Consider the following 15,360-nt stretch of genomic DNA (forward strand, 5'->3'; position numbering starts at 1 on the left):
TGCAGGGCACACAATCCAGCCTCTTTGGATATCTGAAGTTAAGCAATACAGAAAGAGGTGTCTGGTTTTCCCTGCAGAAAAGACCTTGAGCAGTGGTGATGCTGGGCCCCACCCAATCTCTCTACTCATTTCAAGAAAGTCAGAGGGGTTGCTTGGGTTAATTAACAATCATGAACAAGAAACTATGCCAAGCATCTTTAAAAGAAGCTTACCAATCAGTTGGAAAAGCAAAATGTTGATGTCTGCAAAAGACATCACATCAAATACAGCAAGATATGACATAGTCATGAGGCCTGCCAGAGCCTGGAGAACAGACACTTCCTAAAGCTTCTTCTGTTTTTCTGTCCCTCCTACTAAGGCACCAGCCTACATACAGATCAGGCACCATGAGGATGCAAATGGCTTCAGTTTCCCTTTTGCAAAATGATATGCACTTGACAATCATTAAGTCATTGAACAGACTTTAACTGCCCTCCCTTTTCTGCACCAGGCCCTGGGTCCAGCAAACCAAGTCCCACTCTAGAGGGACTTCTTGGCAGTGGAGAAGCAGGAAGGAAGGACAGGCACCAGTTGTGTAGGGAGCTGGTGCTTTGTGATGGTATCCATGATCACGTGGATACCACCTCCAAGACACAGCAAATCCCATGTTCTAGATATTGCTATCATTTTCCTTCTAATACACATTAATAGAAATAGAGAGCTATTAAAAAGAAAATGATTGGGACTTTCCTGGCAGTCCAGTGGATAAGACTCCACACTGTCACTGCTGAGGTCACAGGTTCAATCCCTGGGCAGGGAACTGAGATCCCACAAACTGCACAGTATAGCAAAAAAAAAAAAAGTGAAAATGATTATTTGCATAGGACCCAGCATCCATGTGTGAACCCTGAGGGGGGTGCATGTGCCGCAGCTGGGGGCCATCCAACGGGGCAAAAGATACCCCTGGGCTCATCCCCTCTCCATCTGTAAATGAAGCTGATGATGCACGTCTCACCAGAGATCCTGGGAGATTTCTTCCCACCCAGGCCCCAGACATCTGGCAAGATGACAGGTGCTCCCTGTCTGCCAGGAATATTGCTATCTTGTGGTTTTCTTATTTGTTATTTCCTAGAAAAAAGAGGTCAGGCTGCCGTTTCATCAACCAGTGAGGCCTTTGGGACTGTCAAACTGCCGCCCACCCCCAATAACCTTGCCCCCACCAATCCTGGCCACTGGGAACCCCTTCCCGGAACCCTGGCTGGCTGATGTCACAGACAGATGACCTCACTGCGGCCGAGGATCTCTGTGACATGGGGGAGGGGGAAGGATGTTTCTCCGTCACCCCAACCCCCCATGTCTGTGGTGAAGTCGATCGAATTAGTGCTGCCCAAAGATGCAGTCTACCTGGCCGGCTGCACCATCGAAGGACAGGTGGTCCTAACTCTGAACAGCACCCTGGTGGACCCCATCGTGAAGGTGGAGCTCGTGGGAAGAGGTTACGTGGAGTGGAATGAAGAAACTGGGGCGTCCCGCGATTATAGCAGAGAAGTTATTTGCAACAACAAGGCTGACTATGTGCACAAGACAAAGACATTCCCAGTGCAGGGTAAGGACCAGTATGACTGCCACTGTTAGCCAGAATAGGAAACCAGGGTCTGGAAGATAAACACATCTGTCAGTCAATCAACAAACCCCCAGAGATATGAGAAATGGGCAGAGGCCTGGCTCCTGTGATCACAGGGAAAGAGGAAGAAGGGAGAGGATTAGAAGAGATCCTCGAGGGAAGCACTGATGAGCCCCCAGCTCTGCCAGATTCAGATCTAAAGTCTGGACAGACTTCAGGGAGCCTGGGCTGCCAGGGAACTATAGGTCCTTTCCAAAATGAGTGTTTCTGGGTAGGCCACAGTCAATCAGAACGCTTGACCAATGCTTGGTTGAACAAAGTTTCATTTCAGATTTTTTTTAAAAAATTTTAGATAGGGTCCCTGGGGAAGGTCACCAAAAGACTATGGAGCTCAGATCTAGTGATGGAAGGGGTCCCTGACTTGCAGATACCCAGATGTTGTTTGCACATTAGTTGCTTAGTCTTGTCCAACTCTTTGTGATCCCATGGACTTTAGCCCACTAGGCTCCTCTGTCCATGGGATTTCCAAGGCAAGAATACTGGAGTGGGTAGCCATTCCCTTCTCCAGGGGATCTTCCTGACCCAGGGATCGAACCCCGGTCTCCCGCATTACAGGCAGATTCTTTACCATCTGAGCCACCAGGGAAACCCCTGCAGATACTGCTGGACCTTAATACTCAACAATCAAGCAGACTCTCTCTGTCTCAGTTAACCCATCTGGAAAATGGGAACAGAAAGAAGTCCTGCCTCCTGAGTTGTCTTGAAAGAAAGAAAAAAAGTGAAGTCACTCAGTCGTGTCCGACTCTTTGTGACCGTGTGGACTGTAGCCCGCCAGGTTCCTCTGTCCATGGGATTCTCCAGGCAAGAATACTGGAGTGGGTTGCCATTGAGTTGTCTCGAGGACTTGATTTAATGGCATGTCTCAGTCTCAGAATAGCAGGAGTTATATAGTAAGTGCTGAATAGGTGTTAGTTCTTTCAACCAAAACAATTCTTCAGCTCCTCAACCCCCACAGCATCAAGTACCACCCTTCTCCATTTCCAAGGGAAGCATCGTTTCCCCTCAGGAGCATCAGCCTCAATTCATTTACGCCACAAGCAAACATGTATTAAGCACCTAATGTGCACAACAACCATGCCAGGTACCAGGAAAGCAGCAGCAAAGAAAACAAGAAAGGTCCCTGGCATCCCTGGGGTTGACTTCAGACGGGGAAGACACACTCACAAGAGGGTTTGGGAGAAATGTAAGAAAAAATAAAACAGGGAGGTCACAGAGACGAGAGGGCAGTATGAGTCCCTCCCTGGTCCACCACCATCACTCGGTCAGTCAATCTGCTGTATGCTGTGCAGTGAAGGCCAGCCTCTGCCAGGGCAGGGAGATTTGCCTGCCTCGGGCCCCAAGATGTGTTTGTTGAATAAATGCGTGATCGAACCTGCAGGCCAGACCTCCAGGTTCCCAGGCCCAGAGCAGGGGTGAGCAAGTCCTGGTGGGTAGTTTGGGGTGACCACCACCCCCCCAGAGCTTCCATCTCCAGCCCAACTGAGGTCTAATATTTATGAGCCTTGGCTTTTTCGATCCCTAAAACTCAAGAGCTAGCTCAGGGACAGAGAGGCCAGATTCAGAAAAAGCTAACTGCCAAAACAATAAAGAAAGAGAAGGAGGGAAGAAGATTCTAGAACCTTCTGATGGCATTGGTGTGTTTTGCTTTCAGATAATTGGTTAAGTGCAGGCAGCCACACCTTTGACTTCCATTTCAACTTACCTCCCAGGCTCCCTTCCACCTTCACCAGCAAAATCGGCAACATCTTTTACTTCATGCAGGCATCCTGCATGGGTCGGGAGCACATTCTAGCCAAGAAGAAAATATACTTGATGGTTCAAGGCACTTCCTCGATTTTCCACACAGAAAAATCATTGCAGGTAGTGGGGAACGAGCGGGAGCAGGGGTAGGGCTTGGCCTTAAAATTCCCCAGGGGTAGGGGATGGGGCAGGAGCGGCCAGGAGACAGGGAAGGCCCCAACCCAGAAAGAGAAGGGAAGGTGTTGGCCGCTCCTCCAACTCAGGAGTTTTGCAAAACGGGGAATCAGAAACCAGGGCGGGAACTAAGCCAGTGGCTCTCAACCAAGGTGATTCTGTTGCTGCAGGGGACACTGAGCAATGATGTCTGATGACATGTGTGGTTATCGCAACTGGGGAGGGGGATGAGTGCCATCGAGGGGATGGGGGCCAGGGAAGCTGTTCAACACCCCACAGTGCCCCTCACAAAGAAGGACCTGGCCCCCGAATGTCCTTGACCCCAGGGTAGGTAGGTCAAGAGTGACCAGATGCCCAGCTCTGATCACCTGACTGAATGTCCCAGATCCTCAGTGACTCTCTGGGAATGGATAATGGAGATGGTACCCTCTCCCTACCAAGAAGCACAGCAAGGGGTCCCCTCCAACCAGGGAAGGAAAGGTCTGGTAGCGTCGGTCACCTGAGCAGAGGAGGTTTGGTTTCTGTATGGCTTCTGGAGGCCAGGTGCAGAGGTGGAAGTGAAGGAGGGTAGAGTTCCGTTGGAGTCACTTCACCTCCCTGGGGGCTCCTTTGTCATCAGAGCATGGTGGCTGAGAGTGCCGGCATTTTAGTTCTCAAGGTCCAAGTTAAAATCCCAGCGTCCCCACCTACCTGCTGTGTAACCCTCTGCAAGTGATGTGGCCTCTCTGTGCTATTTCCTCATCTGTCACTTGGACACAGAGAGGGTGCCTGTCCCCTAGGTCTCAGGAGCAGCAGTCAGTGGACTTCCTGTAGCTTCAGGGCCTGGAATGGTGCTCGGCACTGGTGGCCGGGGAAGCCTCTTAAAATATTTATGCCCCATCAGTCCTTTTATTTTTAGGATTTTTTTTTATGTAAACCGTTTTAAAATTCTTTATTGAATTTGTTATAATATTGTTTCTGTTTTGTTTTCTCTTTTTCTGACCGTGAGGCATCTTAGTGGGACCTTAGTTCCCCAACCAGGGGTTGAACCCTAGTCCCCTGCATTGGAAGCACAGATTCTTAACCACTGGCCCATCAGAAAAGTCCCAGGCACAGTCTTATCTGCGTAGCAGGGAATCATCTCTAGCCTGGCCAACCTCAGAGGAGGAGGATTCCAGCGCAGGTAGATGCTTAGAGGGGTGGATCAGAGGTGAGCAGATCTGAGCTCAAGGCCTGCTTTCTGGGTGACCTTGAGCAGACTCTGGTCCTCCCTTGAGAGCTAATCTAGAGTGCAGGGTGCACAAAACAGAAATTGGAGCAAAATGCTGGTGTGGGGCCAGACCTGGATTGAAGTCTCTGCTGCCAGATGCTTCATTAGCAAATGGCCTTGGGCAATTAACAGCACCTCCTAGAACCTCGATTATCCTGATCTGTATGAGCGGTATAATGAAAACAACAGTTTCCGCGATCGTGAGGGTCATGAAGCACGCAGCACTGAGTACACATAGAGGACTCCTGGTGCATGGGAAGAGCTCAAATCGCTACTACAGCAACAAAGGGAGTTATTGCATATATATTTTGAGAGTATGAAAATATTGTGTTTTTTCAACTACTCAGTTTAGTTCAGTTGCTCAGTCATGTCCAACTTTCTGCGACCCCATGAACTGCAGCACGCCGGGCCTCCCTGTCCATCACCAACTCCCAGAGTTCACTCAAACTCATGTCCATAGAGTTGGTGATGCCATCCAGCCATCTCATCCTCTGTCATCCCCTTCTCCTTCTGCCCCCAATCCCTCCCAGCATCAGAGTCTTTTCCAATGAGTCAACTCTTCGAATGAGGTGGCCAAAGTATTGAGTTTCAGCTTTAGCATCAGTCCTTCCAATGAACACCCAGGACTGATCTCCTTTAGAATGGACTGGTTGGATCTCCTTGCAGTCCAAGGGACTCTCAAGAGTCTTCTCCAACACCACAGTTCAAAAGCATCAATTCTTCGGTGCTCAGCTTTCTTCACAGTCCAACTCTCACATCCATACATGACCACTGGAAAAACCATGGCCTTGACTAGACGGGCCTTTGTTGACAAAGTAATGTCTCTGCTTTTGAATATGTTGTCTAGATTGGTCATAACTTTCCTTCCAAGGAGTAAGCATCTTTTAATTTCATGGCTGCAATCACCATCTGCAGTGATTTTGGAGCCCCCCAAAATAAAGTCTGACACTGTTTCCACTGTTTCCCCATCTATTTCCCATGAAGTGATGGGACCAGATGCCATGATCTCCATTTTCTGAATGTTGGACTTTAAGCCAACTTTTTCACTCTCCTCTTTCACTTTCATCAAGAGGCTTTTTAGTTCCTCTTCACTTTCTGCCATAAGGGTGGTGTCATCTGCATATCTGAGGTGATTGATATTTCTCCCGGCAATCTTGATTCCAGCTCGTGCTTCTTCCAGTCCAGTGTTTCTCATGATGAACTCTGCACATAAATTAAATAAGCAGGGTGACAATATACAGCCTTGATGTACTCCTTTTCCTATTTGGAACCAGGCTGTTGTTCCATGTCCAGTTGTAACTGCTGCTTCCTGACCTGCATACAGATTTATCAAGAGGCAGGTCCAGTGGTCTGGTATTTCCATCTCTTGAAGAATTTTCCACAGTTGATTGTGATCCACACAGTCAAAGGCTTTGGCATAGTCAATAAAGCAGAAATAGATGTTTTTCTGGAACTCTCTTGCTTTTTTGATGATCCAGTGGATGTTGGCAATTTGATCTCTGGTTCCTCTGCCTTTTCTAAAACCAGCTTGAACATCAGGGAGTTCACAGTTCACGTATTGCTGAAGCCTGGCTTAGAGAATTTTGAGCATTACTTTACTAGCATGTGAGATGAGTGCAATTGTGCGGTAGTTTGAGCATTCTTTGGCATTGCCTTTCTTTGGGATTGGAATGAAAAGTGACCTTTTCCAGTCCTGTGGCCACTGCTGAGTTTTCCAAATTTGCTGGTATATTGAGTGCAGCACTTTTATAGCATCATCTTTCAGGATTTGAAATAGCTCAACTGGAATCCCATCACCTCCACTAGCTTTGTTCATAGTGATGCTTTCTAAGGCCCACTTGACTTCACATTCCAGGATGTCTGGCTCTAGGTGAGTGATCACACCATTGTGATTATCTTAGTCATGAAGATCTTTTCTGTACAGTTCTTCTGTGTATTCTTGCCACCTCTTCTCAATATCTTCTGCTTATGTTAGGTCCGTACCATTTCTGTCCTTTATCGAGCCCATTTTTGCATGAAATGTTCCCTTGGTATCTCTAATTTTCTTGAAGAGATCTCTAGTCTTTCCCATTCTGTTTTTTCCTCTATTTCTTTGCACTGATCGCTGAGGAAGGCTTTCTTATCTCTCCTTGCTATTCTTTGGAACTCTGCATTCAAATGGGGATATCTTTCCTTTTCTCCTTTGCTTTTCACTTCTCTTCTTTCCACAGCTATTTGTAAGGCCTCCCCAGACAGCCTTTTAGCTTTTTTTGCATTTCTTCCTATTTTAATCCAATTGGAGAGGGCAGGGTGAGGGCAGGAGCTGGTGGACCAGTGCAGAGGCTACTACTGCTCTGGTCCAAGCAGGGGCAGAGACCTGACCCACCCAGTCTGTCCTCCTCACACCAGCTGAAAAGAATCAGGTGATGACCCTCCTCTGTCTTCCAGGGCTCCCACCTCCCTGGGAGTAAAAGCCCATGACCTCCCCATGGCCCACAAGGCCCTTCACGACCTGCCCCATCCCCTCCCTGCCTTCTCTCTCCTCCCTCTCTCCCCCTCTCACTCTGCTCCAGCCACGTGGGCCTGCTCGCTGTTCCTCCAACACAACATCCTTTGCATGTTGTGTGCCCACTGCCCAAAACCCTGTGACAGGATCTTCCAATCCCTCCCCTTCCTCCTTTAGATCTTTGCTCGGAAACTACATCTTCAGTCACCTGCTTCAGTGATGGCCGGACGAACTGCCACAACCCCCACAGAAGGCAATTTAGCCACATCTATCCAAAGGAAAAGAAACACGTACTTTGCCCCAGCCATTTCATTTCCCTTCTAGAAAATTCTCCTACCACTGTCATTTCCTTGGTGTGATAGGACCTTTCCATGCATTGCCTGGGAGGCCAGAAACTGGTAACCACTTAAATGTTTGTTGCAGAGGGAATTAAGTAACAGTTCACAGTCAAAGGTCAACTCTATAGACAGAGCAAAGAGAGAGATAGAGCAAGACGCAGCCAGAGATGAAAGAATGAGGCAGCTCTCGGTATCAGCACCTCCTCGTCTCTGGGTTGGACGCACAAAGCAAAGTTCAGAACAGCGTGTCTAACCTGCACCGTTGGTGGTAAAAATAAGAAATGCACAGAACTTCCTTGCAGGTGTAACAAACTGTCTCTTTCCAGAGACCAGAGAAACTGGCAACAGACTGCTGCTGGCTGCCTCCTGGGAGGGGAGAGGGGGGAGGCGGGAGGAGCGGTGGAGAGAAGCAAAATTTTTCTCCTTCCACTTTTTTTTTTTTTTTAACATCTTGATTGAGATACAATACACGTACCTTATTATTCTTCCCTTTAAAATGTCCAACTCCGCGGCTTTTCGTGCATTCACAGAATTGTACAGCCGTCACCACTGTCAGTGTCAGAACACTTTAATGCCTCCCCTCCCCACCCCCCATAGAGAAGAAGGCTGACCGCTGAAGAACTGATGCTTTCAAGCTGTGGTGCTGGAGAAGATGCGAGAGTCTCTGGGACAGCAAGGAGATCAAACCAGTCAATCCTAAAGGAAACCAACCCTGAATATTCATTGGAAGGACTGATGTTGAAGCTGAAGCTCCAACACTTGGGTCACCTGATGCGAAGAGCTGACTCTTTGGAAAACACCCTGATGCTGGGAAAGACTGAAGGCAGGAGGAGAAGGGGTCGATAGAAGATGAGATGGTTATGGCATCACCGACTCAATGGACATGAGTTTGAGCAAGATCTGGAAGATAGTGAAGCATAGGGAAGCCTGGTGTGCAGCAGTCTATGGCGTTGCAAAGAGTCAGACACGACTGAGGGCCTGAACAACAATCAAGGAAGTCTTGCATCCCTTACCTGTTCCCCTCAAACCTCCTTTTCCCTCCCTAGGCCACCACTACATTCACTCTCTGTCTCTGGGGGGATTTGTCTGTTCTGGACACTTCCTGTTTTAATAAATGGAATCAGACACTATGTGGCCTTTTTGTGTCTGGCTTATTTGAACATAGTGTTTTCAAGGTTCATCCAGAGACTTCCCTGGGGGTCCAGTGGTTACAATTCCACCTTCCAGTGCAGCGGGTATGGGTTCAATCCTTGGTCAGGGAACTAAGCTCCCACCTGCCATGGGGTACAGCTGAAAAATTTCTTTTTTAAAGTTCATCCACATTGTAGTGTGTGTGTCGGTGCTTTCTTCCTTTTTAAGGGTGAATTGTCTTTCTACAGCATGGATGAACCACTTTCTATGTATCTCTTCATCACTTGATGGACATCGGGTTGTTTCCATGTCTTGGCTATTAGGGACCATGCTACTGCTAACATAGGTGTCCACGTTTTCACGTGGATGTATTTTCCTTTCTCTCAGGTAGCCATCTAGGAGTGGAATTGCTGGGGCATATGGTAATTCTACATCTTACCTTTTGAGGAGCAATCAGACTCTTTTCCACAGTGGCCGCTCCATTTTACATTCCCACCAGCCATGTACAAGGGTTTCGATTTTCTCGATTTTTCTACACCCTCTCTGTGTACCTTTAGAATTTTGAAAGACATGACCCATTGTCTTGGAACAAGCAGTCCCGTTGGGTACAGCACTTGTCCCCAAGACATCTCTCTCCTAACCATCAAGTCTGAGGGAGTCTCCTTTACCTTAGCCCTTTGCCATAGCCTCATAACTTATCTCAATCAGAAACCTACCATTAAAGGACTTCCCTGGCGGTCTGGTGGTTGAGACTTCGCCTTCCAAAGCAGGGGGTGCAGGTTCGATCCCTGGTTGGGAAGCTAAAATCCCACATGTCTTGCAGCCGGCGGGGGGGAAGCATTAAACAGAAGCAGTACTGTAACAAATTCAATAAACCTCTAAAAATGGTCCTCATTAAAAAAAAAAAAAAGGAACTTAAAAAATGTACCATTAAAAAAAATGTGCCATGTTTATATCCATCTTTCCAATCAGAGCAGGGACTGGACTGGTCTCCACTGCTGTGGGTTTTCCTTGAACTTGGCACCAAGTTGATAAAATGATACTCCTTGAATGAATGAATCTCCCGAAAGTTTCACATATGCCAAAGAAAGAGGGAGATCAGAAAAAACTCCCAGGTTTGGAAGATCAGTGTTGAGTTTGTAACCTAACATTCTTGGAATTCTGGGCTCTTGGGCCACCCCACCTGGCCTGGCAGGGGAATCTCCCCTTGGCCACCGCTGATGTCTCTTGGCACCTCCTTCAGGACCAGGACAGAACTGCTGGCTTGGTCTTGAGTTAGGGCAGCCAGTCCTTTCAAGCCTGTAGGGTCCTAACGCATGCAACGAATTTTCGAATAAGACTGGAGGAGCTTAGAATGAAATGGCCTGCAATTAGCCTTCCAAGAGGAGAGAAAGCATGGGAAGTCTGAAGATAGGCAGGGGCCAGAGGCAGAGGGCAGGAGGTGAGGCTGAAGGGGTCAGGGGTCAGCCTGAGGTCTCTGAGATAAAGGGTATTGGATCTAGAACACGGTCCTTCGGTCATGATCCTTTAGTGGGGTATGAAATCCATTTAGCAAGTTGCAGGGCATATTTCTACAAAATGAAAGAGCAGGCAAGCCCAAAATAAAAATGTGTTTTTTAAAAAATACCAACTTTGTAGGTTGCAAATGTTATTTTCTGAAACAGTACTAAAGGGTACTATTTTCCTATTTTATATTAAAACAACAACGTTTGCAACCCACAAAATACATTCAATTCAGTTCAGTCACTCAGTCATGTCCGACTCTTGAGCAGGGCAAATGCTAATAGATTTTGCCAAGAGAACGCACTGGTCATAGCAAACACCCTCTTCCAAAATACGTAACCATATGGAAAATAGATAGCCATTGTGAGGTTTAATGTATGAGGCAGGGAACCCAAAGTCAGGGCTCTGTGACAACCCAGAGGGGTGAGAGGGGGAGGGAGGTCAGAGCAGAGCTCAAGAAGAGGTGGACATATGTATAGCTAATGCTGATTCATGTTGATGTGTGACAAAAACCATCACAATATTGTAAAGCAGTTGTCCTCTAATTAAAAAAACATTAAAAAAAGAAAACAATACACTAGGAAACAATATAATAAAATAAGCAGAATAGAAAATATCAGAAAAAATCCATTTGTTGGGCTGCCATTTATTTTTTAAAATGAAAGAAGAGAAGGGGTAAGAAAATATAAAATTTGCTGGGTTGCAAAAAACTTTGTTTTTATAAAATCAATGTGTAGGACTGAACATAATAGTATTAACTAAGTAAAATAGGATAGAATGTACCAGAAAAAATTAATTTGATGGCTTACAACATTTTTGTTTTATATAAAACAAAACGATAGCATAGCATAAGTAGACGAGAAATAACACAAAAATCAGTTCAGAGGATCCAATCAACATTTTTTTCAGCTGCACCATGCGCTGTGTGAGACCTTAGTTCCCTGGCCAGGGATCGAACCCACATCCCCTGCAGTGAAAGCATAGAATCTCCACTGTTGCACCACCAGGGGAGTTTTTGTTTTCTCTGGATATATACCCAGGAGTGGAAATGACTGGATCATCTGGTAGCGCTATTGTTAGTTTTTTGAGGAACCTCCATACTGTTCTCTATAGTGGCTGCACCAATCTACATTCCCACCGACAATGTACAAGGGTTCCTTTTCTCCACATCCCCATCAATGTCTGTTATTTGTAGACTTTCTGATGATGGCCATTCTGACGGGTGAAGTGGTATCTGACTGTGACTGTGAGTTGCATTTCTCTGATGATCAGCAACATTGAGCATTTTTTCCTGTGCCTATTGGCCATCTGTATATCGTCTCAACTCCTGGGTCAGGGAGATTCCCTGGAGAAGGGATAGGCTATCTTCTCAAGTATTCTTGGGCTTCCCTGCTGGCTCAGATGGTAAGGAATCCACCTGCAATGTGGAAGATCTGAGTTTGATCTCTGGTTTTTGAAGATCCCCTAGAGGAGGGCATGGCAACCCACTCCAGTATTCCTGCCTGGAGAATCCCATGGACAGAGGAGCCTGGCGGGCTGCAGTCCAAGGGGTTGCCAAGAGTTGAACATGAGTGAGCAACTAAGCACAGCACAGAGCAACTCTTTCTGGTATGGAAGCCCAAGAAGGGTCTTCACCACGCTCCTTCTAGCTCTTTTATGATATCAAAGACATAACAACAATATAAATGTCCATCATGGAGGGGGTTGGGTGAATAAGCTATTTCGCAGCATACTTCACCGCCGTTGTGAAAATGAATGAATCAGAATGACAGCCACCAACGTGAATGCCTTTCAAAACACAGAATGTTAAGCTAGGAAGGCAAGTTGCTGGAAAACATTTGAGGATTGATTTATACAAAGCATTCAAATATGTAAAACAGTATTGTATAATCCAACCACAAATAAATGTATTTCTAAACAATGCAAACATCTGCATGAGAATAACAAAGGCCACACAGACACACAAACACGCATGCGTGCTGCTGCTGCTGCTGCTAAGTCACTTCAGTCGTATCCGACTCTGTGTGACCCCAGAGACGGCAGCCCACCAGGCTCCCCCGTCCCTGGGATTCTCCAGGCAAGAACACTGGAGTAGGTTGCCATTTCCTTCTCCAATGCATAAAAGTAAAAAGTGAAAGTGAAGTCGCTCAGTCTTGTCAGACTCGTAGCGACCCATGAACTGCAGCCTACCAGGCTCCTCCGTCCATGGGATTTTCCAGGCAAGAGTACTGGAGTGGGGTGCCATTGCCTTCTCCAACACACGCATGCATACACACATATTTATAAAAGTATCGAGTCCGTCTAGAAGAAGACACAGGAAGCCAGCAGAACTGGAGAGTAACTCATTGTAAGCACACCCCACATCACATCAAATCTTTTTAATTTTATTTATTTTTAATTAAAAAAAGTTTTTGTCGCACTGCAAGGCTTGCAAGATCTTAGTTCCCTGACCAGGGATGGAACCTGGGCCCGGCAGTAAAAGTCCTGAGTCCTAGCCATTGGACTGCCAGGGAATTCCCTCAAATCTTTTTAAGTAGTATCCACTAATAAAAAGTAAATTGTTACCCAAAGTGTTCGTCCGCTCAGTCATGTTCCACTCTTTTCGACCCCATGAACAGTAGCCCACCAGGCTCCTCTGTCCATAGAATTCTCCAGGCAAGAGTACTGGAGTGAGTTGCTGTTTCCTCCCCCACGGGATCTTCCCAACCCAAGGATTGAACCTGGGTCTCTTGTAGCTGGATTCTTTACCATCTGAGCCACCAGGGAGGCCCTAAGAAAGAGTGAAATGTTACCCAAGCTGCACATTAAATATCATGTATATGTGAATTTATTTGCAATCCAGCAGCTAACCAGTTGATATAAAGACAGCATTTTGAAGTTTTTATTTAAACATGTTACATAATTTCAGTTCTACAGTTTTCATGATACAGAGCCCATAATATTTTTTCCTTAAGTCTGAACTACTTGGGTAAGCCTTAGGTCTTGGGCTATTGACTATAAGATATTCCCTGTCTTCCGGAAAACTAGGGTTGAGAGAAGTCCAGGTACTGGTTCAAGGTCACACAACAAAGTGAGTTACGGATGTAGAGATAAAACCAAGGTCTTGTGAATTTCTTAGGTTTATGTTACAAATAAGGAAATTGACACTCAGAATGGAAAAGGGCTTTGATCGTTTATTTTTCTAAATTGAAGTACAGTATAGTTGATTTACAACGTGTGCCAATTTCCGCTGGACAGCAAAGTGACTCAGTTATACAGACATACTGTTGTTTAGTCATGAAGTCATGTCCGTCTCTTTGCCACCCCATGGACTATTTCCCTGGCAACAATACTGGAGTGGGTTGATATTTCCTTCTCCAGGGGACCTTCCTGACCCAGGGATCAAAACCCCATCTCATCCACTGGCAGGTGAATTCTTCACCGCTGAGCCTCCAGGGAAGTCCATACACGTACATACATTCTTTCTTCAAATGTTCTTTTCCAGTATGGTTTATCACAGGATATTGAATATATTGCCTGTTCTATGCATTAGGACCTTGTTGTTTATCCACTCTAAATTTAATAGTTTTTATCTACCAACCTCAAACTCCCAATCCATTCCTCCCCCTCCCCCTTGGCGACCACAGGTCTGCTTTCTGTACCTATGGGTCTGTTTCTGTTTTGTAGATAGGTTCGTTTGTGCTGTATTTTAGATTCCACATATAAGTGATATCACTTGGTGTTTGTCTTCCTCTTTCTGACTTCCTCTACTTAGCATGGTAATCTCTAATTGCGTGCTTATCGCTGCAAATGGCCTTCATTTCATCCTTTTTTGGGGCTGAGTACTATTCCGTGGTATGTTCCACATGTTCCTTGTCCGTCCATCGATCCACAGACATCTAGGTTGTTTACACGTTTTGGCTGTTGTAAACAGTGTTGCTATGAACGCAGAGGCGCATGTATCTTCTTGAATTAGAGTTTTGTCCCGGTATAGTCCCAGGAGTGGGATTGCTAGTTCATATCCTATTTTTAGCTCTCTGAGGAACCTCCATGCTGTTTTCCCATAGTGGCTGCACCAGTTAACATTTCCACCAACAACGTAGGAGGGTTCAAAGGGCTTTGGAGAGTCCCAAGGGCTCGAGACCAGGGGGACTGTTAAGTGAGCAAACAGACCTGTGGCCTCAATCCCTCACAGTTGTCCCTCCCCGCCCCCACTTTTTCTAGAACCCTCTGTTGGTGGAGGCTGAGAAGAAGGTGTCTTACAGCTGCTGCAGCCAGGGCACCATCTGCCTGCAGGTCCAGATGGAAAAGAATACCTTCACGCCGGGGGAGAGGGTCATTTTCACCACGGAAGTCAACAACCAGACCAGCAAGTGCATTAAGACGGTCATCTTCGCCCTCTATGCTCACGTGCACTACGAGGGCTTCACGCCCAACGCAGAGCGCCGCTCCAGGGTGGATAGCAGTGAGCTGCTCAGGCAGGAGGCCAACACCCACATCACGGCCTTCAACACCACCAAGATCGTCAGCACTTTCCACCTCCCGCCCGTGCTGTCCGTGAGCGGTAGCGGTTCACAGGACAGCGAGATCATGAACACCCAGTACGAGCTGGTCAGCACTGTCCACCTGCCCTGGTCCCTGACCAGTGTCAAGGCCAAGGTGCCCATCATTATCACCAGCAACCCCGTGGACTCAAACCAGACCGCTGCGGGCTGCCGGACCAGGGCGGTGTTACCCGTGAGCCCGGATCGACAGAATTAAATGCCCAAACGTCTAAATATTAAAAGTTTTATCAGACTCTAAGGTAGATCTTTCCTTCACCTCGCACAAATGGCCTTTGGATGAGTGTGCCTGTGGGCAGCATGTGACCCAAACCTCCGCAAGCTCCAGCTGTGCAGGCATCCACTTCTCCCATCCCAAGAAAGATCTGTAAATGACAGGAGAGGCCAGAGCCTTCCAGCCTGACAAAACCTTCCAGGACTCGCCCTGGTTGGCACCCCAGGCCCATCTCCTTGCTTACTCTTACACTACCTAGATAAGGGATCCCCCACTGAGAGTGACCCTGCCCTCCAGAGGATATTGGCAAAGTCTGGTTGTA

General features: G+C 46.9%; 1 protein-coding gene across 1 annotated transcript; it reads left to right on the forward strand.

Moving 5' to 3' along the window:
• Positions 1–1,155: 1,155 nt before the first annotated feature.
• On the forward strand, positions 1,156–15,065 carry ARRDC5 (arrestin domain containing 5). The gene is made up of 3 exons (XM_069591448.1): positions 1,156–1,585; positions 3,315–3,523; positions 14,487–15,065. Exons 1-3 carry the CDS (start codon positions 1,258–1,260, stop codon positions 15,021–15,023), a joined length of 1,074 nt encoding a protein of 357 aa, XP_069447549.1. The 5' UTR covers positions 1,156–1,257; the 3' UTR covers positions 15,024–15,065.
• Positions 15,066–15,360: the final 295 nt, after the last annotated feature.

Source organism: Ovis canadensis, chromosome 5 (genome assembly GCF_042477335.2).
Source record: "Ovis canadensis isolate MfBH-ARS-UI-01 breed Bighorn chromosome 5, ARS-UI_OviCan_v2, whole genome shotgun sequence".
In the NCBI taxonomy this organism is placed as follows: domain Eukaryota; kingdom Metazoa; phylum Chordata; class Mammalia; order Artiodactyla; family Bovidae; genus Ovis; species Ovis canadensis.

Bases quoted from the DNA above. Each gene is read 5' to 3' on its own strand.
- ARRDC5 (XM_069591448.1), top strand. From the start codon at position 1,258: ATGACCTCACTGCGGCCGAGGATCTCTGTGACATGGGGGAGGGGGAAG. The intron at 1,586-3,314 runs GTAAGGACCAGT...TTTTGCTTTCAG, and splicing joins AAAGACATTCCCAGTGCAGG to ATAATTGGTTAAGTGCAGGC. The intron at 3,524-14,486 runs GTAGTGGGGAAC...CACTTTTTCTAG, and splicing joins ACACAGAAAAATCATTGCAG to AACCCTCTGTTGGTGGAGGC.